We start from the raw sequence: 25652 nt of genomic DNA, 5'->3' as shown, positions 1-25652 counted from the left end.
AGTGCGCGTCACAACCACTGGTCATTCCGGTCATTCTGGTCATTACATCGTTCCGGTCACTGGGCTTTCATATATATATATATATATATATATATATATATATATATGCCTTTCTTTTTTTTTTTTTTTTTTTTTTTAAATTAAATCTTTATTGTTCAGATTATTACATTTGTTCCTCTTTTTTCCCCCCATAACTCCCCTCCTTCCAGCTCCCACCCCACCCTCCACCCTCACTCCCCACCCACTGTGTTCATCCATAGGTGCATGATTTTTGTCCAGTCACTTCCCGCATCTCCCACACCCCTTTTTCCCCCAAGAATAGTCAGTCCATTCCCTTTCTATGTCCCTGATTCTATTATAATCACCAGTTCATTCTGTACATCAGGTTATTTATTCACTTGATTCTTAGATTCATTTGTTGATAGATGCATGTTTGTTGTTCATAATTTGTATCTTTACCTTTTTCTTCTTCTTCCTCTTCTTAAAGGATACCTTTCAGCATTTCATATAATACTGGTTTGGCGGTGATGAACTCCTTTAGCTTTTCCTTATCTGTGAAGCTCTTTATCTGACCTTCAATTCTGAATGATAGCTTTGCTGGATAAAGTAATCTTGGTTGTAGGTTCTTGGTATTCAGCACTTTGAAAATTTCTTGCCATTCCCTTCTGGCCTGCAAGGTTTCTGTTGAGAAATCAGCTGACAGTCGTATGGGTATTCCCTTGTAGGTAATTGAGCCTCTTTCTCTTGCTGCTTTTAAGATTTTCTCTTTGTCTTTTGCTCTTGGCATTTTAATGATGATGTGTCTTGGTGTGGTCCTCTTTGGATTCCTTTTGTTTGGGGTTCTCTGCGCTTCTTGGACCTGTAAGTCCATTTCTTTCACCAGGTGGGGGAAGTTTTCTGCCATTATTTCTTCAAATAGGTTTTCAATATCTTGCTGTCTCTCATCTTCTGGCACTCCAATGACTCTGATATTAGACCGCTTAAAGCTGTCCCAGAGGCTCCTTACACTATCTTCACACTTTCGGATTCTTTTTTCATTTTGCTTTTCCAATTGGGTGTTTTTTGTCAAATCTTTGGTTTGATTATTGTACTCCTCTGGTCTGCTATTGGGTATAATATTCTTTATTTCAGTCCGTGTATGCTTACTTTCTAATTTCTTTATCGTAGCATCGAGGGTCTCATTAGTTTTCGTGAGGTTCTGCACAAATTTATGGCAAGCCCTCAAAATTGCGATTCTTAGCTCCATATCCTCCATTTCTGTCATGTTTTTTTGTCTCCGCATCTTTTATGCTTTCTTGGTGCACCCCCTTGTGGTCTCTGTGCGCAGTCTTGTTCTAGCCAAGCCTTAATTGTTGTAGTTAACACTAGGGGGATTTGACCCTCAGGCCGGCTGGCTATAGGAATCAGCTGTGCGGAAAACTCTGTCTTCTGGGGAGGCGCTAATCCAGCCTTTGCCTGAGGCGATCAGCAAATGGCTGTGCGCAGGCTTTGGGCGGGGCGGGATCAACAGGGCGGGCGGAGGGAGCAGTTATGGCCACGCTCAGTCCCGTTCCCAGAGGCTCTGCTTCTCAGAACCCCGGCAGCCGCTGCAAACCTCGGAGAGAAAGCTGCCCTCAGGTTCCAACTGATGCCGGGTAATCCCGCTTCTCCCGTTTGAGTCTGGGTCCCTAGAGACTCGCCCGGATCTGGAGCCCAGAGTCTGAGACTCAGTCCCGACAGAAAACGACAACCGCGCCCTCAGCCACCAGCCCGCTTTCGCGCGCACCTCGGTACCTTTGTATTTTCCACACTGCGCCGCCTCTGAGCGTCGATTTGCTGTTCTCTTTCCTTCTAGTTGTAGAGTCTCTCTTCAGCCAGCCTTCCTGTGGTTCTGGGTGATGTCCGTTCAGTCTTTTAGTTGTATTTTTGAAATGGTTGTTTGCAGCAGCGGTCTCCGGTGTTTACCTACGCCGCCATCTTGGTCGACTCTATATATGCCTTTCTAACTCTCAAGGATATAGAGGCCTCTCAAAATATTAAACATAGAACTACCATATGACCCAGCAATTCCACTTCTGGGTATATCTGAAAGAAATGAAATTACTACCTAGAAGAGATACCTGTACACCCATGTTTGTTGTGCATTATTTACAATAGCCGAGACAAAGAAGCAATCTAATTGTTCATTGACAGATGAATAGATGCAGAAACTATGGTACATATATAATGGAATATTATTCATCCATAAGAAAAGAAGGAAACCCTGCCGTTAGTGACAAGATGGATTAATCTTAAGGGCATTATGCTAAATGAAATCAATCACAGAAAAATGAACTGCTGGTGGGAATGCAGACTGGTGCAGCCACTATGGAAGACAGTATGGAGTTTCCTCAAAAAACTGGAAATGGAACTCCCATTTGACCCTGTGATCCCACTTCTAGGAATATATCCCAAGAAACCAAAAACACCAATCAGAAAGGATATATGCACCCCTATGTTCATAGCAGCACAATTCACCATAGCTAAGATCTGGAAACAGCCTAAATGCCCATCAGTAGATGAATGGATTAGAAAACTGTGGTACATCTACACAATGGAATACTATGCTGCTGTAAAAAAGAAGGAACTCTTACAATTTGCAACGGCATGGATGGAGCTGGAGAGCATTATGCTAAGTGAAATAAGTCAGTCAATGAAGGAAAAATACCACATGATCTCACTCATTCATGGATAATAGAGACCATTATAAACTTTTGAACAATAATAGATACAGAGGCAGAGCTGCCTCACACAGATTGTCAAACTGCAGCGGGAAGGCCGGGGAGGGTTGGGGGGCAGGAGGGAGGGGGGTAAGAGATCAACTGAAGGACTTGTATGCATGCATATGAGCATAACCAATGGACATAAGACACTGGGGGGTAGGGGAAGCCGGGGTATTGTCAAGGGCGGGGAAAAAAAAGGACACATATGTAATACCCTTTGTAATGCTTTAAGCAATAAAAAAAATATGGGCAAAGGATCTAAATAGACACCTTTCAAAACAGGACATTCAGAAAGCAAAAAAAAACAAAAAAAAAAGAAAAATGAAAATACCATCTGGTCTCACATGTGGAACCTAAAAAAAATTTTTTTAATTAAAAACTTGAACTCATGGAGAATCGAAGATGGCGGCATAGTTAAACACCGGAGACTGCTGCCGCAAACAACCACTTCAAAAATACAACTAAAAGACAGAACGGACATCAACCAGAACCACAGGAAGGCTGGCTGAGGAGAGACTCTTCAACTAGAAGGAAAAACAACAGCATTACGAGGCTCAGAGGAGGCGCAGTGTGGAAAATTTAAAGGTACGGTGGTGCGCGCTCAAAGCGGGCTGGTGGCTGAGGGCGCGGTTGTTGTTTTCAATCAGGAGGGAGTCTCAGACTCTGGGCTACAGATCCGGGCGAGTCTCTAGGGACCCAGACTCAAACCGGAGAAGCGGGACTGTCTGGCTACAGTCCCTCTGAGGTTTGCAGCGGTTGCTGGGACAGAGAGGCGGAGCCCCTGGGGACGGACTGAGAGCAGCCATAGCTGCTCCCTCCACCCGCCCTGTTGATCCCGCCCCACCCAAGCCCTGCGCAGAGCCATTTGCCGGATTGCCTCAGGCAAAGGCTAGATTAGCACCGCCCCAGAGGACAGAAGTTTTCCACACAGCTGATTCTCACAGCCAGTCGACCTGGTGGTCAAATCCCTCTAGTATTAACTACAACAATTAAGGCTTAACTAGAACAAGACTGTGCCCAAAGGCCACAAGGGGGTGCACCAAGAAAGCATAAAAGATGCGGAGACAAAAAAACATGACAGAAATGGAGGATATGGAGCTAAAAATTGCAATTTTGAGGGCTTGCAATAAACTTGAGCAGAGCCTCACGAAAACTAATGAGACCCTCGATGCTATGATAAAGAAACTAGAAAGTAAGCATACATGGTCTGAAATAAAGAATATTATACCCAATAGCAGACCAGAGGAGCACAAGAATCAAGTCAAAGATTTGAAATGCGAAGAAGCAAAAAACACCCAACTGGAAAAGCAAAATGAAAAAAGAATCCGAAAGTGTGAAGATAGTGTAAGGAGCCTCTGGGACAGCTACAAGCGTACCAACATCAGAATAATAGGAGTGCCAGAAGATGAGAGACAGCAAGATATTGAAAACCTATTTGAAGAAATAATGGCAGAAAACTTCCCCCACCTGGTGAAAGAAATGGACTTACAGGTCCAAGAAGCGCAGAGAACCCCAAACAAAAGGAATCCAAAGAGGACCACACCAAGACACATCATCATTAAAATGCCAAGAGCAAAAGACAAAGAGAGAATCTTAAAAGCAGCAAGAGAAAGAGACTCAATTACCTACAAGGGAATACCCATACGACTGTCAGCTGATTTCTCAATAGAAACTTTGCAGGCCAGAAGGGAATGGCAAGAAATATTCAAAGTGCTGAATACCAAGAACCTACAACCAAGATTACTTTATCCAGCAAAGCTATCATTCAGAATTGAAGGTCAGATAAAGAGCTTCACAGATAAGGAAAAGCTAAAGGAGTTCATCACCACTAAACCAGTATTATACGAAATGCTGAATGGTATCCTTTAAGAAGAGGAAGAAGAAAAAGGTAAAGATACAAATTGTGAACAACAAACATGCATCTATCAACAAGTGAATCTAAGAATCAAGTGAATAAATAATCTGATGTACAGAATGAACTGGTGATTATAATGAATCAGGGACATAGAAAGGGAATGGACTGACTATTCTTGGGGGGGAAAGGGGAATGGGAGATGCGGGAAGAGACTGGACAAAAATCGTGCACCTATGGATGAGGACAGTGGGTGGGGAGTGAGGGCGGAGGGTGGGGCGGGAACTGGAAGGAGGGGAGTTATGGGGGGGGGGGGGAAGAGGAACAAATGTAATCTGAACAATAAAGATTTAATTAAAAAAAAAAAGTTAAAAAAAATAAAATAAAATAAAAAATCCCAAAAAAATAAAAAAATAAAATAAATAAAAATAAAATAAAAACTTGAACTCATAAAAGCAGAGAACAGATTGGTGGATGCCAGGGTGAGGTATGGGAGGAGGGGCAAAAGTACAAACTTCCAGTGATAAAATAAGTAAACTATGGGGATGTAATATGTCATGGTGACTATCCTATATAATAAAAGGGTAATATGCAAACTAACCCTATCAGGGGAACGACCGGTCACTATGATGCGCACTGACCACCAGGGGGCAGACACTCAATGCAGGAGCTGCCCCCTGGTGGTCAGTGCATTCCCACAGGGGGAGCTCTGCTCAGCCACAAGCCGGGCTGACGGCTGTGAGTGCAGCGGCGGTAGTGGGAGCCTCTCCCGCCTCCTTGGCAGCGCTAAGGATGTCCCTGAGGGCTCCTGGGCTGCCAGAGGGATGTCTGACTGCCAGCTTAGGCCCGATCCCCCAGGGAGCAGGCCTAAGCTGGCAGGTGAACACCCCTCAAGGGGTCCCATACTGTGAGAGGGTGCAGGCCGGACTGAGAGACCCCCCTGAGTGCATGAATTTTCATGCACCAGGCCTCTAGTCCTATATAATAAAAGGCCAATATGCAAAAAATCGACCGAACGACCAGTTGCTATGATGCGCACTGACCACCAGGGGACAGATGCTCAACGCAGGAGCTGCCCCCTGGTGGTCAGTGCTCTCTCACTGGGGGAGTGCTGCTCAGCCAGAAGCCAGGTTCATTGCTGGCGAGTGCAGTGGCGGTGGTGGGAGCCTCTCCCGCTTCCGTGGCAGCGCTAAGGATGTCCAACTGACGACTTAGGCCTGTGGGGAGCATCAGTCGGACATCCCTCGAGGGCTCCAGGACTGCGAGAGGGCGCAGGCTGAGCTGAGGGACTACCCCACCCCCCCAAGTGCACAACTTTCTTGCACCAGGCCTCTAGTTGTTAATAATTCTGTACTGCATATTTGAAAGTAGCTAGGAGAGTAAATCTTAGAAGTTCTCATCATAAAAAAAAATATTGTAGCTATGCATGGTGACAGATGGTAGCTAAAATTACTATGGTGATCACTTTGCAATATTTTTAAATACCAAATCATTATGTTGATGACTTGGTAACTAATACAGTGTTATATGTCAGTTATACCTCAATTTTTTAAAAAGGTACCAACCTCTAGTTATATAGATAGATAAGTTCTGGGGATCTAATGTACAGCATGGTGATTACAGTTAACAACACTGTATTATATATTTGAAAGTTGCTAAGACAGTAAATCTGAAAAATTCTTATGACAAGAAAAAAACTGTCACTTTATGAGGTGATGGGAGTTAACTAAACTTATTGTGGTAGTCACTTCACAATATACATATATCAAATCACTATGTTGTACACTTTACACCTATACAATTGTATATGTTAATAACATCTCAATAAAACTTGAAAAAAGTAAAACAACCATTTTATTTTTATCACAAAAAATGGGGAAAGGCTCAGCTGAGCAGTTCTCTCATGGGCTCTCTTAAGTGGGCTGGCTTCATGGGTGTACAACCTGGGCAGTCTCATAGGGCCCTGTGCTTAAATGGGTCCTATGCTTGACATTCTTAATAACTTTTGACAAGAAATTACACACTTTAATTTTTCACAAGGCCCCACAAATTATGTAGCCAATTTTGCTCTTGAGGTTGCATTCAGATATAGGTTAGGGCTACATTCAACTGAAGCCCCTACTAGGCTGAGTGTGCAGAATGTCTTCCTCACTTGGCGGTCGACGGGGAGCTCATCGAGAACTCCCAAGGAGAGCATCTACACATGGCCTTCCCAGCAGGGCAGTTGGCTTCCCCTAAGAGCACCCCAGTGAACCAGGTGGAAGCTGCATAACCTTTTGTAACCTAGCCTTGAAAATCATAGAGCCTGACAGAAGTTAGCAGGCCTCCACCTGCAGGTGGCTAAATGGAGCAGGGATTGGTTGTTCAAAACCAGGCAATTGCTCAGTGAATAGAATGCACTGACCACCGGTTTGGCTCAATGAATAGAGCGTCGGCCTGTGAACTAAAGGGTCCCGGGTTCGATTCTGGTTAAGGGCATGTACCTCAGTTGCAGGCTCCTCCATGGCCCTGGGGCCCTAGTCAGGGCTCATGCAGGAGGCAACCAATCGATGTGCTTCTCTGAAATAGATATTTCTCTCTGTCTTTCCCTCTCTCTTCCACTCTCTCTGAAAATCAATGGAAAAATATTCTCGGATGAGGATTCAAAAACAAAAACAACAAAAAAACACAGACTGCCCTAACTGGTTTGGCTCAGTGGATAGAGCATCGGCCTGCAAACTGAAAGGTCCCAGGTTCGATTCCGGTCAAGGGCATGTACCTTGGTTGCAGGCACATACCCAGTGGGGGGTGTGCAGGAGGCAGCTGATCCATGTTTCTCTCTCATCAATGTTTCTAACTCTCTATCCCTCTCCCTTCCTCTCTGTGAAAAAATCAATAAAATATATTAAAAACAAACAAAACACAGACAGTCGACCAAGGTAGTGAGCAACTTAGGAAAAATTGGAGGAAATTGAGTATGTTGCTCAGAGATTTCCAGAAACCTGTGGGTAACAGAGTCTGGTAAAGGACTGGACTTCTATACACAAGGCAAGGTTAAGGCCATTACAATCTGAGGTGTTTATGGAAGTGGTGAAGTCAATGACCTATTGGTTACATTTCCAATGAGCTTTTCATAAAACTTAAAATTATAATTGTAGAATTACGCAAATATCAAAGTTAATGTGCTCTCTCTGACCACTCACAGAGAGACTGATCCTTAGAGAAGATTCCATGGTTCAGAGATTCTAGTCCAGGCAAGTGACTCCTGACCGATCTCCATAGAGAGGCAATGTGGCTCGGTGATGAAAGGCAGGTTTCTACCACCAGATGACTATTGTAACCTCAAGAAAAGTACAAACTCAGTTTCACCCATACCATGACATGAATTAGCAGATCCTAAATCACAGAGATATATGACAACTGAATGACTGAATGCATGCAAGTCAGAAGACTGTCTACTGTGTTATAAACATTAAACAAGTACTGGCTTTCATTACAAAGGGTTCCAGCCTTAATTAAAATAATAGGAAATCCCTTGGTATTCACCTTTTGTACAATAGGAGTAATTAAATAATTTCTTTCCCTCGTAAACACATATGACAAGAACTTCAATTCAACTAAACTCTTAAACCCAAATCATAATACTTAGCAGATTTCAAAAGCTAAGCAACATAGTTCCAAAGTATATGTTTCTTTTATACTAAATTGCATTGTCTATGTGTTTTCAAATACACTAACCAGAAGTATGGCATCCCATACACACGTAGGGGACTGAGCCCACAAACTGGGCATATGACCTTGACCGGAATCAAACCTGGGACCCTTTAGTCCGCAGGCTGAAGCTCTATCCACTAAGCCAAACCAGCTAAGGTCAAACCTTGTTTTCTTAATGGAATCTCACTTGAGGTTTGAGATGACCGCAGAAGGAAATCAGGCACTTGACAAGTGGTCTGTGGGAGAGCTGGGGTTTTTCTCTTAGGTGTTGAAAAGTCAAGGAGTGTGGAATCAGCAGATGCCTAGGACCCCAGGAAACTCTTGTCCGATGGACTAGTATTTTTAAGATTTTTCTGTGAGCACCGTGTCCCATCTGGGGAGGCCAGTCACACTCAGATCCCACTCCAGCATTCAGCCCACGCAGCCTATCCAGAGCTGGGCCTCCCAGGTCTGGTTTCTGTCATTCATGAGACTGTGGTTGTGGGAAATGGTTACATGGCTTCTGCTGTTGTCACCACTATAAACAAGGTTGGTCCTGGCCTGTAGGCCATGCAAAGGGCTGTGATAGTTCCCTGCAGACAGCATGTAAGGAAACCACAGAGGTAAGCCAGGGGGGTAGGAAGTCTTCAAGTTTTGTGATAGCCACAACCCCAGAACAACTCATTAATCCATATTTGTCTGATGCATTGATTTACGTGACTTTGAAAACAAGAATTAGAAGGTGGAAGCATTTATCCATAGGCCCCATTTGAGGTGGCCTATGAAACTAGTGAGTAAGACTAGTAACAACTGGGCAGAACTTGGCACTGTTCTAATGCCTGACATTCATTATTTCTTTTAATCCGCACCACAACCCTTTGAGGGTAGTTGAAGAAACTGAGGGTCAGAGATACTAAGTATCTTATCCAAGATAGACTATAGATATGAAAACACACAGACAGAGAAGTTTAACATGGAAGGCAACTGTACATATATAGAGATAACCTCTTATTTACATTATATAGATCACAATAAAGTAATCAAAACCTCTATAAGAATTATCTACTTTTTATAAGTAGAGATAATTAAAGGTCCAAATATAAAGGAATAACTAAATAAATGCTGGTTCATCAACTTGAAAGGATAGTATCTAGTCACTAAAAATTATTGTGAACAGTATGTGGAAACACAGAATATTACATTAAATATAATGTTAAGTTAAAAAAATTACCAAATACAGATTGCATGTATGCTATGATTGCAGCCATATAAAGCATGTATCTATGAGACAGATGAGCAGAAGAGGAAGAAAAATAATAAGAAGTTATAGGATATTGTAAGGGGATAGTGAATGACTTTTCTGTTTTTTAATGAACTAAACAATACACTCACCATGTCGGGTGCTATTCTAAGCACCTTAGATACATTATCTTTTTCTAGCCCATCAAAAACTCTGTGAAGTAGGAACTACTGTCCTCCCCATTTAACCATAGAGAAAATGGAGGTTAGGTGACTTGCTTGTGATCATTAGTAACTGGTGCAGTTAGTAAGTGCCAGAGCTGGCATTTTAACTTGGCACCTGGCTCCCTCAGCCACATGCTTAGTGATCTCTGATAATGCTATGATGTTTGTACAGTTAAGAGAAGAGATAACCATTTTGTAGGCAACAACATCTTCATACTCAAATCTAAGTCACTTTTTTTTACCTTAGTTTCAAACTATTTACTCTTCACTACTGAGCAAAATTCTCAAAATCATGTCCACTAGTGAGCCAGCAGTAGGAGGTCACAATTTCTAAAGCACACACTTGACATAACCCCTATTATAAAATTACAAGACCAAGCACCTGGTTCTAGTAAATAGAGAGTGTTTCTGGAAGGGTAGTGAGTGGTGGGTTTCCAGTGCTCTTTGTAGATCTAGAGTTAATCCTGAGAACCTCCAGTGACTTATGTATGAAACATTTTAGTCATTCTTCATTTTCAGATAGGAAAATAGTCTGGTGAAGAAATATTAGATACCTCTCCAACTCTGTGCAAATGTACTCATTAGATAATCAAGCAATCGGGGGTCTGCCATCCACGAGACCAGAATTTAAACCTTAAAGCTAATATTTACTAGCTCTTGTGACTTTGGGCAAGTGATAAATCCTCATTTCCCTCATCTGTAATCCTATATAGTAAAAGGCTAATATGCAAATAGACGGAACAACCAGACAACCAGTCGCTATGACATGCGCTGACCACCAGGGGGCGTGCATGGAACATGTTGGGCATCGGCCGTGGAGGGATGGTGGAGCAGGTGAGCAGGAGCACCAGACCATGGCAGGATGCCAGTCGCTGTTATTGGGGCAAGCCTCTGGTGGTTACTAAAAAGTCTTTGCTCCTGCGCTCCGCAGTCCCACCTGGCATTTACACCACTGCCAGCACCCGGCGCCGTTCCCATTGCTTGGCACTGTCAGGGGGTGAGAGTGGCAGCTGATGGCCCCAATCGTCCCTCAGGAGCTTCTGCAGCGGGTGCAAGCCGTGGCTCTGGTGCCAGCTGCGGGTGCAAACAGAGCTGGTGCCGTCAGCACGTGGGAGCTGCGGAAGCAGGAGCAGGGCTGCTGGCAGAGAAGGGACTGGGGGGCCACGGCAGGAGGGGCCGGGCAGGGGAGCAGAGGATGGGCTGAGAGACCCACTCCTGTGCCCACCGCAGCCTCATGGCCCACAGTTCCTCTCAAGGTGCACTAATTCTTGCACTGGGCCCCTAGTATGGGGATAATAATATTTTCAAACTCATGGCATTTTTGTGAGAACTAAGATGCACATAAAAATAGCACAGTGCCTGACACACATAGCCAACACTCAATGTATATGAGCTGCTATTACTACTGTTATCATTTCTATTATTCAACCCTCAGTGGAATTGTTATTGAGTTTAGCTCCTTGGATCACATTAATACTCCAAGGTTCTGCTGCAAATGCAATTTAATTCTATTGCAAATATAAGAAGATGCAGAATTATAACTTGGGAAGTCATAACCTCCCTGATTATCAGAATCACAAATATAAGAAACATATAAAGGAAAAACCTTCCATACATAAAGGTTTCTTCCACTCCCCCACACTTGATCTCACTCATTGCCCAAAGAAATTCTGTTTTCCTGGGTACTCTTTTTAAAAAAAAAAAAAAGAATGTTTTTTTATAGTCTTTTTTTTATACTGGACATGCATAAGCAAGGGTTAGAGCTCATCTGCTTTGGAAGCTATCTTTTATCCAATGATTTTTTTTCCTTGGCACCAAACAGGTTGCCAAAAAATATATCTCAGTGTTTGAAAAAACGTTTGTGTTCCTTTTTACCCAAGGGGAATCCAACTGAACATGTACCATCTCTGTGATTTACTGAATTTAAAATTATTTTCTTCCCATTTACAGCAGTGAAATAGGCTACACTGTTTGGGGACCCAGAGGGATTTTTTTTTTTAATGTATTAAAGCTATAGTTTCCTTCACTCTTTTCAAATTAATTTAAAGTGATTTAAGCAAAATATCTACATAATAATAACATATCGACAATATATAGATCATTTATTTAAACTGCCTTAAATTCCAATAGTCCTCCCGCCCCCCCACACACCTTATCATGGGGGATATGGTCCAAGACCCCCAGCGGGTGCCTGAAACTGTGGATCGTACCAAATCCTAGGTGTACTACGTTTTTTTCCTATACACACATACTTATAATAAAGTTTAATGTATAAATCAGGCACAGTAGGAGATTAACAACAAACTAGTTTAAAAATAGAACACTTACAACAATATGCTCTAATGCAGAGGTTCTGAACCTGTGGGTCGCGACCCCTTTGGGGGTCAAACGACCCTTTCACAGGGGTCGCCTAAGACCATCGGAAAACACATATATAATTACATATTGTTTTGTGATTAATCACTATGCTTTAATTATGTTCAGTTTGTAACAATGAAATTGGGGGTCACCACAACATGAGGAACTGTATTAAAGGGCCGCGGCATTAGGAAGGTTGAGAACCACTGCTCTAATGAATGTGACTTCTGCTCTCTCAACATATTGTGTTGTACTGTCCTCACCTTTTCACTTAAAGGAAGCACCTTGCAGCTTCTCTTCGGCATATCCGCATCGCCAGCACCACGACTCTTGCACTTTGGGGCCATTATTAAGTAAAATAAGAGTTACTTGAACACAAGTCCTTCGGTACCTTGATGTTGACCTAGGAACACGGAGGACGACCAAGTGCCTGCGGGGCCAGAGCGTCTAAGCGTGGGGACGCTCCGCAAAGGGATGGCGCACCTCTCGCGAGGGACCGCGCGCGAGATTTCATCACGCTCTTCAGTGGCGCGCAATTTAAAACTTATGAGTTGTTTTCTTATGGAATTTTCCCTTTTAGTATTTTTGGACTGCAATTGACCCCAGGTAACTGAAAAGATGAAAAGCAAACCCACATATAAGGGGGCGAGAGAGTATATACATTTGTATGCAGAGATAAATGGTGAGTGTAAATTTCATAACCATGAGGAATATTACAGCTATAGTGTTTAAGCATAAAACTTGGTGGTGAGTTTCCTGGGGCCAAGCAAAATCGGACCCTTGAGATCTGTGCCTCTTGGGGCAATGACTACCAGCCACAAAGTGAATGTCATTTCCTGGCTACTGTATTAAGTCTTTCACATTTTTATTTCAATTACACACTACTCTTTTAAAATAGATATTATCCCCCATTTACATACAAGGAAGTCACGTTTCACTCAGAGGGACTAAATTGCCTAAATTCATAAAACCATAAAATGGTAGAACCAGAGTTCAAAGCCAAGAGCTCTCTAAATATTAAATGCCTTTTTGCAAGGGGAGGTGGGGGAAGTGTGGTTGGGGAGAGATTAACTGGGGAGCTTATATGCATATATACATAGCCCATGGACACAGACAATAGTGTGGTGAAGGCCTGGGAGGGGCGGGTGCAGGGTCAATGGGAAAAAACACACAAAGGGGACATCAGTAATACTTTCAACAATAGGTAAATTAAAAAATGCATTTTCTACCTCTCTTATTAGAAACAAAAAAAGTAAACCTATCTAATACCCATTTTTCTCACTGTAAATTACAAGTGAAAATTCTCTCATGAGATGTGGAAAGAGAGGACTAGGGTAGGGAGGGTGGGAGAGAGAGTAAGAATATGATTTTCCCCACAGCCAAGTCTTCATAAATAAGAACAGATATCAGAAGAGAAGGCTATGTGCTTTCAAGTTTCCATGTGGAAAGAGAAGTTCCTCTGTCCACACATTATGAAGGTGGTGTAATATTTGAACATGTGAACCACTCAACTTAGACCATTTCTCCTATAGGCAAAGCAAGGAACTGCTGAGTCCCAGAAAACTGAACTGAAAATAGCTTGCTCATTCAGCCGCAGCCGAGTCTTAAGTGGCTGCTGAAGAAGATAGATTCCCCATAAGGGAACTATTTGTAACCTTACGGGAACAAGTGGGCACAGTGTACCACGTTGTGAAGGGGAGAGTCTGCAATTCCTGAATAACAGCCAGCCCTCAGCTCAAGCTGGAGAAGGAAGCCATAACTCAGGGCCCCAGACTCTGGGGGAACCATGTACAATGCATTTGGAAATGTGGGATGTGTAGGTATGCTGCACCCCCACCCAGGGCCAGCCCTAAGCCACATAGAGCAGTGACTAAAATGGGTCTTTATTGAAAATAAAGTCAATATATATAAAAAGTCATGCACTTGAAGTCAGTGAACCTATTTCAACCACTAACTACCCAAGTGACCTTGAGCAAGTCACCTAATTCCTCTGGCCTCATCTGCCAATGAGCAAGATTGACCAGGTGATTGACAGGGGCCTATTCAGCTCTAACAATGTGTGATCATAGGGGAGAAGTTGTCTTCTCTCTTATCTTCTAACTGGCCTTCAGGTTTTCAACCCCTTTTGCATATCACCACCAAAAGTATCTTATGAACTACAACTGTGTTCTTATCACATCTGCAATAGTGCATACAGTACCATCCACAAGTGGGCCATTTGCCTCCTGACATGTTAATTCAATCATCATTTCAAGAAATATTACTTTTAAAAAATATTCTTTTATTGATTTCAGAGAGGAAGAAAGAGGGAGAGAGATAGAAACATCAGTGATGAGAGAGAATCATTGATTGGCTGCTTCCTGCACGCCCCCCATTGGGGATTGAGCCTGCAACCCAGGCATGTCCCCTAACCGGGAACCCAATGGTGACCTCCTGGTTCATAGGTCAACGCTCAATCAATGCTCAACCACTGTGCTATGCCGGTTGGGCAAGAAATATTTCTTATGTATCCCTCACTGTATTCATGTCCACGTTATCCCAGGCACGTGGAATGACTTGCTGCTCCCCTAACACACCAAGCTTTTTGGGGCCTCTGTTGCTTTTGCTTAGACTGTTCCCTTTGCTAGAAATGCCTTTCCCCCATTTTTCTCTAAAGCAATGCATATTCATCTCACTGCAAATGTCATCTCCTTTCTGAAATCTCCCTGTGAGCTATCATCCTCTATATCTTCTCAACATTTCAGACTTTGACTATACTACTTAGCACATTGTTTTGAAATTACACATGTACATGTGTAACAAGACAATATCTTGATACACTCAGAGGTGTAATTTTTTTCCTCTGCAATTTCCTTCATCTGTATACTTCTGCTACTCAGACAGGGGCTTTTCATATGTACTACCCTCCGGCCAGGGCTATTACTGCCAAAATGAACAGAGAAAGGAAGACACATCGCATAGTCTTGAGCATCTAAATGAACTTGGGAGATTCACGGCAAGCATGAAGGTGACAGCTATGAACGTTTTTTAAATTTCAAGAGCCTGAACATTTTAAGTATAAATACCAACGTTCATCCCATAAGCAAAATATTCTGAAGCAAAGAGATGAAGAGCCAATCTACCAAACTACTCCATACCCACCCTCACCAATAGATAAAAGTTCTCCACACTAAAGAATTAAAAGTGGGGCCAGGCTCCTGCCACTTGCCTATCCTCAAGCAGAGTTGCAGGTGGGGGTGAGAAGTTATGCCCTACTGCCTCTCTGGAACATGGAAGACAGCAGCAATGCAGATGTGCTCTGAGCCAGTGGTATGGCAGCAGTAAAGGAGAAAATGTGGTGTGCTATATCTGGGCAAGAGAGGGATAGGAGAACCTTCTGAATGTCATGGAGACCAGAATATGGAAGCTCCTGTGTCCCCAGGAAGCATTAGAGATGAATGAAAGACAACCAGTGACCCAAAAGAAGTCAGAACAAGGCAAATGCAATACTGTGGCCCTTCCATACGCATTCCTTACTTTTCTTTGTATTTCTGGTGGCTAGCACAGTAGCCAATAAATGCTCACTTTGTAAAATAATGTAGCTAGGAAGATGGACCAGTAAAGAGTTACCAGGGAACATGGTAACTGTACCATTTTCCCTATTTCTCCATATATACCTCAAGAACCATTAATAATAAAATAACTCTCCAATTCATAGAGACAAAGAGCAGATTGGTGGTTACCAGGAGCTGGGGAGGGGGGAAGTGGGGAGATGTTGGACAAAAGGTATCAGTTATAAGGTGAATGAATTCTGGGATGTAATGTATAGCATAGTGCTGTATTGTAGATTTGAAATTTGCTAAGAGTTCACCTTTAATGTTCTTATTATAGATAAAAAGGTAACTCTATGATGGAATGGAGGTGTTAACTAACCTTATTATGGTAATCATTTCATATCTACACTAATAAAAAAGAAACATGGTAATTAGCATACGACCGCTACTCTTTTCATTGGCTAATCAGTGTGTATATGCAAATTAACTGTCAGCCAAGATGGCAGCCGGCAGCCAGGCAGCTGGAAGCGAACATGAGGCTTGCTTGCTCCAGTGAAGGAGGACTCCAACGTTCCCCGCCTCACTTGCCAGCCTCTTAGCTGCAACTCTAAGCAACTATGTACTATGTTGCAAATAAGAAGCTAAACAAAACCCCAGAAACCAGCTTTCATTCAGCCGGGCTTCCGGACCTCAACATTGTATTGATGTTTTCAGCAGCGAGGCCTCAGAGCTAAAGCTGGCCCAGAATAAAAAAAGAAAAAAAAGAAAAAAAGGAGCGGTTGGGAGCTTCAGTCACCCACTTCCGGAAAACAGCCCTCAGCCCCTCATCCAGACTGGCCAGGCACCCCAGTGGGGACCCCCACCCTGATCCAGGACACCCTTCAGGGCAAACCAGCCGGCCCCCACCCGTGCACCAGGCCTCTATTCTATATAGTAAAAGGGTAATATGCCTCCTGGCACCGGGATCAGCGGAGCAGCGAGGCTCCCGGCACTGGGATCAGCGTGACAGGGGGCAGCGCCCAAACCGCCTGATCAGCCCTGCTCTGTGCCTGATGGGGGAAGCTCCCCAGTCCCCTGATTGCCCTGCGGCTCTGTGTTTGACAGGGTGTGGCCCACCAACCCCCTGATCGGCCCTGCTCTGTGTGTGACAGGGTAGAGCCATAACCTCTCCATCGGCCCTGCCCTGAGTGTGACAGTGGTGGCGCCCAACCCCCTGATCCTCCCTGCTCTGTGGGTGATAGAGGGTGGCGCCCCAACCCCCCTCCACGGGCCTTGCTCTGTGTGTGACAGGACAGAGCCATAACCTCCCCATTGGCCCTGCCCTGAGTGTGACAAGGTGCAGAGCCCCAACCCCTTGATCAGCCCTGCTCTGTGTGTGACAGGGGGCGGTGCCCCAGCTCCCCTATCAGCCCTACTCTATGAGTGACGAGGGGAGCTCCTCAACCCCCTGATCGGCCCTGCTCTGTGCGTGACATGGGGGAGCTCCCCAAACCCCTGATCGACCCTGCTCTGTGTGTGAAAGGGTATGGAGCCCCAATCCCCCTAATGGGCCCTGCTCTGTGAGTGACAGGGGGCAGTGCCCCAAACCCCTGATCGGCGCTGCTCTGTGAATGACAGGGGGTGGCGCCGCAACCTCCCCATCAACCCTGCCTTGAGTGTGACAGGGGGCGGTGCCCCAACCCCCCAATCGGCCCTACCCTGAGCGTGACTGAGGGTGGCATCGCAACCTCCCAATCCGCCCTGCTCTGTGCATGACGGGGTGGCGCCCCAACTCCCCAATCAGCCCTGCTCTTAGCCTGACCAGGGTCTGCACCTAGGGATTGGGTCTGCCCTCTGCCACCCGGGAGCAGGCCTAAGCCAGCAGGTTATTATCTCCCGAGGGGTCCCAGACTGCGAGAGGGCATAGGCCGGGCTGTGGGACCCCCCTTCCCCTCCGAGAGTGCACAAATTTTTGTGCACCGGGCCTCTAGTACTAGTATATTTGTGTATCAAATCATCACATTGTACACTTCAAACTTATATTCTGTTATTTATCAATTATATCTCCATAAAGCTGAAAAACTAATATCACCAAGCTTCCACATGCAAAATAATAATAATAAAATAATTCTAACACTAGTGCTCTGATGAGAAAATATGAAAAACAAATGACAGGTATATAGAATTTCAACATTTTTAGGACTACAAGGTCTATGAGTACAATGTGAAATGAACATCAAAAGTATTTTTAAACCATTAGTATTTTATTATATTAGTACTTGATATATTAATCTTTCTCCTAAAAGTTTATATAATCAATACATCATAAATACATGAACAATTTCCTTGCAAATATAAATATCAGGCCAACCTCATCTATATTTAGCAAATGCTCAATAAACATAGGTAGTAGATCCTTACCCCCATCCTTTCCACCCACCCCAGCCTGCACAGCTCCTCCCACACTCTTATGTTGTGGCTATATTTTCTGCGTTTTCATCCACATGGACAGAGGTCCATTTTACCAACAAAGCTCCCAGGGAATGGTGCCACATCCCAGCAACTGCATGGCTGGTCACCACACATGATCGTGTGGTAGTCATCCCAGCACTTGAACAGAGTGGACCAAGGGCTCCTTCGTTCGCCATTCATTTTCAGGAGTTTGGGACACTGGAACATCTCAGGATAATATTAGCATTCGGAAGCACCCCAGAAAGTTAACACTATATCTAATACAAAGCTTTGAGAATTACATGCAAACCACACTAAGAGAGAATCGGGGACCACTCAGGACTTGATGCAGGAGGAGGAGTGGCACTTCCACAGCTTCTTCAGCTAAGTTGAGGGGCAACTCTCAGGCCACGTGCATGGCGGACGATGGGGGTGACGCAAGTGCAGCCAACAGTCACCTTAATCTTCTCCAGCCGGAAGGAACGAGTGCAGCCCTGAGGCTCCCTCCGGAGGACCAGGACCTCTTGCTCGATGGGAACGGAGTTCAGAGAGCTGTCTTCCTTCCCCTCGGCATTGATGCAGCCCAAGTGCCTGCACTGGGCCTCTGCAATCTCGGAGGGGAACCGGTGAGGGTCCCTAGTGATGCTGCAGGAGGAGCAGGCAGATGCAGGTGGTGAGTCAGGGAGGGGACATGGACAAAGGATGCGAGCCCTGCAGCCCTGCATGCACCGCAGGGAGGTGGTTCTGAGTAACTGTACTGCAGCACAGGCTGTGGGTCAGACAGTCTGGATTCATACACAGCCCTCTGGCAGGTGCTTAACTCCCTAAGCCTCAGTTTCCTCAGCTTTGAAATGGGGATTCTCATATCTCTCTCTCATGGAATTGTTGAGAACATTCAGTGATACAAATGCATAGGAAGTGGCACACTGTAAATGTTGGCATTCACTACATGTTAGATCTTTTAGTTTATTTTTCTATACAGTGTTATTATAATAATTATTATTCATCCTTTGCTTAGAGACTAAAATCACCAGTAGGTCTCCCACTATACGGTCTACAAAGCCTACTGCTTGGAAAAGAAAACCAAAGGCTCTGAGATTTGTAAACTCAATGGCTTCTCTCAATTTCTCCCTCAACAGCCCCCTCAGCCAGGAGGATAAAGGCAGCCGCGCCAACCCAGCCAACTTGCCAGTTGTGTACATTCCCTCACGAGGAAGCAAGACAAGCAGCCCAGCAGCACGTCTCATTATCCCTGGAATTGGTTTTCATACTTAATAATGGGAGAATATAGAGGAGTGCTTGATATTGCAGGGCCCTGCACATCAGACAAAGTTACAAGACTGTCCCCTGAACATCCTGCCTAGGACCCCACTTCCCAAAAGGTTCCCCCCCCCGCCCCCACTGGGCTCTCTTCCCCACTCCTTGAAAACCAGTGTCTAATCTGAGTGGATCTCTTGAAACTTGACCTTTTTTGGTTCCCACTTATTCCTATGCAGAGATCATTGTGTGGGTTGCTTTAAAGAGACCTCTCTTCCAACACAGAAAGTTTGTCAGTCCAATCTATGGCCCCATGAAGCAGGAAAGGGCAGAATCAATGAAAAGTTGGAAACAAAATTGTAAGACTTTGGACCACTTAGAGTAGACCAAAACAGCAAGAAAACTGTGTGCTCCCAGGTAAAGTGGGATTCCTGTTTTTTTAAGAGTATATGTGAGGGGCCAGAACCGGTTTGGCTCAGTGGATAGAGCGTCAGCCTGCGGACTCAAGGGTCCCAGGTTCGATTCCGGTCAAGGGCATGTACCTTGGTTGCAGGCACATCCCCAGTGGGGGGCGTGCAGGAGGCAGCTGATATATGTTTCTCTCTCTCTCTCATTGATGTTTCTAGCTCTCTATCCCTCTCCCTTCCTTTCTCTAGAAAATCAATAAAACATATTTTTTAAAAAAAGAATATATGTGAGGGCTTTTAGTTTTTCTAAATTTTCTACTTTCTGATTAGAATAAATGCACATATAGTTCCAGAGCATGTGGAGATCTATCTCCTTTGCACTTACTTGTAATCCCAGGGGGAGCTCGAGCGGTTCTGCAAGTCATGTGAGATGGAAACAGCCCGGTTTTGATTGAGGATGCGAATGTCAACCCTCACACTGTTGTCCTCCAGAGGAGGACAAAGGGCAGTATCCCCTGCTTTGGGTTTTTTCTGAGCTGCCCCCTCCCTCAGGAGAGTGAGCCCCAACATCAACATCAGCAGACACTTGATCTGGAAAATAGAGGAGGTTGCAGTTGGTTAGGGACTGTGGTGACAGGAGACATCCCATGCTTTACCTGAACTCAGCATTCCTGATCGTCTATGAGATCAGGACTTCTCTCTGAACCTCAGAGCCTCACCTAGAAATAGGAACAGTCATACATGAAGACATCAGGGTACCAACTGAGAACTAAACTTGGTAGCCTGGTGACTGAGCCTCCATGGTGTGAGACAGAGAGACAACGAGATCTGGGACTGGGTGTAAATCTTGACCCAGCCTCCTCCTGAGCCTCTGATTTCTCTCCTTTCCAACTGGATTATTATACTGGCTTTATAACAGTATTCACAAGATTAATGTAATGTTCTATGTAAAGCTCCTGTCCATCTAACAAAAACAGAGGCTTACTAAATGATAGCTCTAGTTTTTCTTTCCAAGATCCCATAAACCTTCCACAACATCCTTCCTCCCAGCCATTCCTTCATCTAGAATACATTGCCCACCTCGATCTTTCCAATTCCTATTCTTCCATCAAGACCCCACTTGGGCATGGTCTCCTCCAGAAACTGTCCCTAAAGTAGTTCGATTAGGAGTATGTTAATTATCCTTAAATCATGAAGTTTTTACCATACACCATTCAAGCAGCATTTCTTTACTGAATGAAAATGTACTGCTTGTGTTCATGTCAGATCTATGCCTGTTAGACTGTAAATTCCTGCAGGAGAACGTGTCATACATAGAACAGGTGTTCCATAAATACTTTCTGGATGGACAAAAAGTGGGTGAGTGAATGGATAAACAAAAGAATACAGTTAAATTAACAATATAGTTAATTTCCTACAATCAATGAATTAAGAAAAATGCTAAAGCAAAGTTTCAAGTATCCATGCTCATTGAAAGAAGCAGGGACACTAATGATGCCCAACAACAGAGATATGGAAACTATTTCTTTTTAACCTTTCTATTGAAATATTGGTTTATCTGGTGTTGCAGGAATGCACAAAGAAAGAGGGTGCTCTGTGAAGACCTAACTATAAAAAAGAACTAAAAATCTCTCCAGCCTCTCTTTGTCACAAACATGCTTTGTTCACCTCACCATCACCACTGACCCTTACTGGGGATGGACAAAGCCCATCACCGACTCTCAACATGATGCAGAACAAGAGCTGAGGTTCAGTTGCTTTCATTCTCTGGGCTCAGTGTTGTCAGGCTCACACTTCCCATGAATTAAGGTAGGTAAGGCAACCAGACATGTTAGTTAGAAGGACCTCCGTTTTATATTTTGCAGGTAGTGGAGGCAAGAAATTATAAGAGTAAACAAAGAGGTTATGGTGCCAACGTGCTGTACCAAGGTAACTGATACTAAAAAGAAGTTGAAAGCGAGATTGACCTAGATAAGCCCGAATGAGGTTGATTTGCCTTCCGATAACCAGCAGCCATCTACTTTCATCTCCCACAATCATTCATTCATTCACCAACTTTTTTTTTGTCTCTATTGTGTGGTGATTCAGGACATGGGCTCTGGAATCAGATGTCCTGGGCCCATAACTCAGTTCCAAGACACTTACTCGCTATGACTCAATTTCCTCCACCACAAAATGTGAAGATTAAATGATATGGCCCATATAAGGCATGACAAGCACGGCCAGCACATGTAAATATTCAGCACAGGTGACTATTGTTAAGTCGACATTGTGCTGATGATACACAGTAGACAGGAAAGATGTGAAATTTGCCCTCAAAGTAAAAGGATGCCCGCTTTGATTGCTTCTCAGGCCCATCAGTAACTTCCTTAGATTTATTACATAAATTCCTCCTTTATGTTTTTTCTTCTGTAGCATACTTACTAAGTCACTTTTACATCTAATTATCAAGGCTTTAAAATAACTGTTCCTTGAGGTGATATGATTTAGCAAAAATTGCCATGCTTCTAATAAGTCATTATTATATTTGCTTATATTCTTTGAGTATTTTAGAAAACACTATTATATCTCTTTAAACATTGGATTCTCACAACTTTCTTATGGGGTCAGTAGAGCTAATATTAATTATCCTCATTAGACAGGTGAAGGAGTTGTGCCTGAGAGGCAACAAATAAACTTGGTTAGGTTCACCAACCTGTCAATGCCAGTCCGGGGACTCAACCCTAGCTGTCAGTGGCCAGTGCTATTGTTATTGAAGATCCTTATTACTGTCACCAACACGTAGCCACTCACCATCTCTCATCTTAGCTTTGTCCCACCCAAGTAGCCAAGCAGTTTAAGCACTGTGACAGCTGTGTCGGGAATACATGAGTGTTGTAAGTTACGTGGCCCTTTATCAGAAAATCAGATGCTGTCTGCAAATCCCTCTAGTTTGCTCCACAAAGCTGTGGTTCTGAAACTGTAGATTTTAGTGGTTATGCAGTTAAGAGCAGGAGCTCTAACAAGGCTCTTGCTGGTTCTTAAAAACGATGTCTACAACACTTCTTTAAGAGGTTCAAAATCTTGCATCTGAACCATTCAAGGAGAATACTGTACTTGGAGCCATTAAACCTAGATCCATGTCCCAGTTCTTGTGTGTATATTACTCCATGGTGTTAAATCACTTAACTTGAGCCATTGGTCACGTGTATAATGGGAAAAGTGGTTCCCTACCTACTTCATTGGGTCGATGAGAGTCTCAGAGGTAAAAGCAATATTATTAATATGAACACTTATTTAATGCTTTCTCTATCTTTATTGATTGTTGCATTTAAAATGGCCAGTTTAACTAAAAACTACGCATACAGCCCTAACCAGGTTGTCTCAGTGGATAGAGCATCGGCCTGCAGACTGAAAGGTCCCAGGTTCGATTCCGGTCAAAGGCATGTACCTTGGTTACAGGCACATCCCCAGTAGGGGGTGTGCAGGAGGCAGCTGGTCGATGTTTCTCTCTCATCAATGTTTCTAACTCTCTATCCCTCTCCCTTCCTCTCTGTAAAAAAAAATCAATAATATATATATATATTTTTAAAAGAAGCCATATCCCTGATGTTCCCCAGCATCTTTTAAAAAAATAAAAAACTACGCATACAAAGATACGCTATTTCAGAGTATAGCTTTAGTCATTTGCAATGACATCAATTAATCCCCCCAAAAATCCCACGAGGAAGATGCCATTATTATTGCCCTATACTGAAAAGAGAATAGCAATGCACAAGTGGTTAAAAACTTACCCCAAATCCCACACTGAGTAAGCAATGGAGCCAGGTCTGACTCCAGAGCCTATCCCCCAATGCTGCCTTTGCTGCATTTCTTGTCATCTCTAAACCAACATGTAAGTTTATTATAGTATTATCATCACCATATGCCATGCCGTTTTTATGAAACCCAAGCTTTTTTAAGTTGCATGGCTTATACACAAAGAACAAAAGAGATGATTTAAGCCAATAACATGGTGAGTGATTTCCCAAGCCCTATTTTCATGCTTTCCCCAGGTCTAACCTGACTGCTGCCAGGCAAGAGTCCAGGGGAGGTAAATTTCCATCACACTAACATCTCTCTCTCCTCAAAGAGGAATGAGAAGATGTAAAAAATAATCAGCCATCAGAGACATGGCAAATGTCCCTCCTCTAGGAGCTGTCCAAAGTTCATCCCTGGGTCATTCCACTTCCTCCATCCAGGGCACTCCTCCTCTACCTGTAGTCTTGGGGAGATCATTAAGCTCTTGGGACGCCAACTTCCTCAGTTAATAAAGATATATAGAACATATAAATGCTAAAGGGCTGGCTAAGCTCCCGCATGAAATTGGATTTTTAAGCCAGTTTAATTCTACAGTGGTGACTACAGGCGAGATAATGTAGTTCATGACCAAGAGCTAAGCAAGCTAACACCAACTACACAAAACCATCAAGTGAAGAGCTAGCTTACATCCCATTATAACTTCTAGTTATTTTTTCTTTTTCTCCACCAGACGTGGGTCAGAATTAAAGTCAGCTCTGTTTTTAAAAGAAATAACCCCAATTGAGCCTACTTCCTGAGAAATCTGCTTTTCTGAATTCCTAGGGCATGACTCTACCTAAACAAAAGTCATTATTATTACTCACCATGGCTGCGGGATGTCGGGTGGTCATTGTCCTTTTGCTCTGGTTGCCTGCTTCGTGCAGTAAGCTCTTTCTGTGCATGCCCTGTGTGTGCCTGTGTGTGTCAATGAGAGCACCTGTCGATTTTATAGCAATCAGATTGACCCGCTTACCATCTTAAGACGTGGTTGCCCCAGAGTGACTGACGAATGTAGTTTTTTTTTCCTATTCCACTTCCTGAAGGGGAATCAAAGGGGGATCCTCAAAAGGGATGACGAAAAAAGGACCAACCCTTCCTTTTCTTCTACCCCCATTTACCTCAAATCACAGCAAAATTCTTAACTAAGTTGCTACACAGACAAGCCAAGTTGCAATCTGCTGTCATGATCTTTTTATGGTCTTCCACTAACGGCTAAGGACTCTTGACACACATCGTATGTTCTATTTTCCAGTCATGCAATATGAACCATGATTTAAGTGGGAGATAAGTCACCCTCAGAGGAGCCCTGGTATTAAATGGCAGGCCTCTCTTGTGTTCCATTTTATGAATGGGAAAATAAAACCAAAGAAATGAGTGACATTAGTGAGAGATTCTGAAGTTACATCCCCAGGTAGTTTTGTGGTAACCTGAATTTATTCTATTTTAACCCTTACTGATACTTAATAAATAATCATTATTCATACAACATATAAACGACCACTATCTCGGCTATCTCTGATTGAGGATGGTTTTTTTTTTTAACCAAAATGGATTACTGTGGTGTGCAATTTTAAATAACCTGTGGAAAGTTAATTTATCTCAGTTAACTTCAGGTCAGCAAACATTTTTCTTTCTTTTTTTAAGAAGTACTATTGGTACTTACAAAATAGTCATGGGGAATTAAAGCACAGCATACGTAATATAGTCAATAATATTATGATAACTATGTATGGAGCCATGTGGGTACTGGAAATATCAGAGGGATCACTTTGTAAAGTATATGAGTGTCTAATCACTAAGCTGTACACCTAAAACTAATACAAAATAATATTAAATGTAAACTATAATTGAAAAATAAATTTTTAAAAAGAATTTTTATGTTCACTTAAAAAAAAGGTGAATCTAATCAAGATATGCTGCCATAACCTAAAGGTGTATATGTAGATACAGAAATTGATGCCTAGAAGTGAGTTGCTACCATATCAAAAGGCTAAAAGAGTGGCATTGTCAACAGAGGTCATGTGGCAGGCTGCGTATGACAATGAAATTATAGACTAGATAAATGATGACCCACACTATGCAATGGCAAAACATTTGGTAAAATTATTGCCTGCAATAA

General features: G+C 43.4%; 1 protein-coding gene across 1 annotated transcript; it reads right to left on the bottom strand.

Annotated features, from left to right (window-relative positions):
• Positions 1 to 18430: 18430 nt before the first annotated feature.
• Positions 18431 to 20842, bottom strand: IL17F (interleukin 17F). The gene is made up of 3 exons (XM_070419110.1): positions 20795 to 20842; positions 20100 to 20305; positions 18431 to 18695 (listed from the first exon to the last, which is right to left on the bottom strand). Exons 1-3 carry the CDS (start codon positions 20840 to 20842, stop codon positions 18431 to 18433), a joined length of 519 nt encoding a protein of 172 aa, XP_070275211.1.
• Positions 20843 to 25652: the final 4810 nt, after the last annotated feature.

This window comes from Myotis yumanensis, unplaced genomic scaffold (genome assembly GCF_028538775.1).
Source record: "Myotis yumanensis isolate MYYU_CA2020_CCGP unplaced genomic scaffold, mMyoYum1.0.hap1 SCAF_6, whole genome shotgun sequence".
In the NCBI taxonomy this organism is placed as follows: Eukaryota; Metazoa; Chordata; class Mammalia; order Chiroptera; family Vespertilionidae; genus Myotis; species Myotis yumanensis.
Note: the sequence above shows the minus strand (reverse complement) of the source record. Positions and strands in the feature narration are given on the sequence as shown.

Bases quoted from the DNA above. Each gene is read 5' to 3' on its own strand.
- IL17F (XM_070419110.1), bottom strand. From the start codon at position 20,842: ATGCCCAAGTGGGGTCTTGATGGAAGAATAGGAATTGGAAAGATCGAG. The intron at 20,306-20,794 runs GTGGGCAATGTA...TCTATTTTCCAG, and splicing joins TAGGAATTGGAAAGATCGAG to ATCAAGTGTCTGCTGATGTT. The intron at 18,696-20,099 runs GTAAGTGCAAAG...CTCCTCCTGCAG, and splicing joins AGCTCCCCCTGGGATTACAA to CATCACTAGGGACCCTCACC.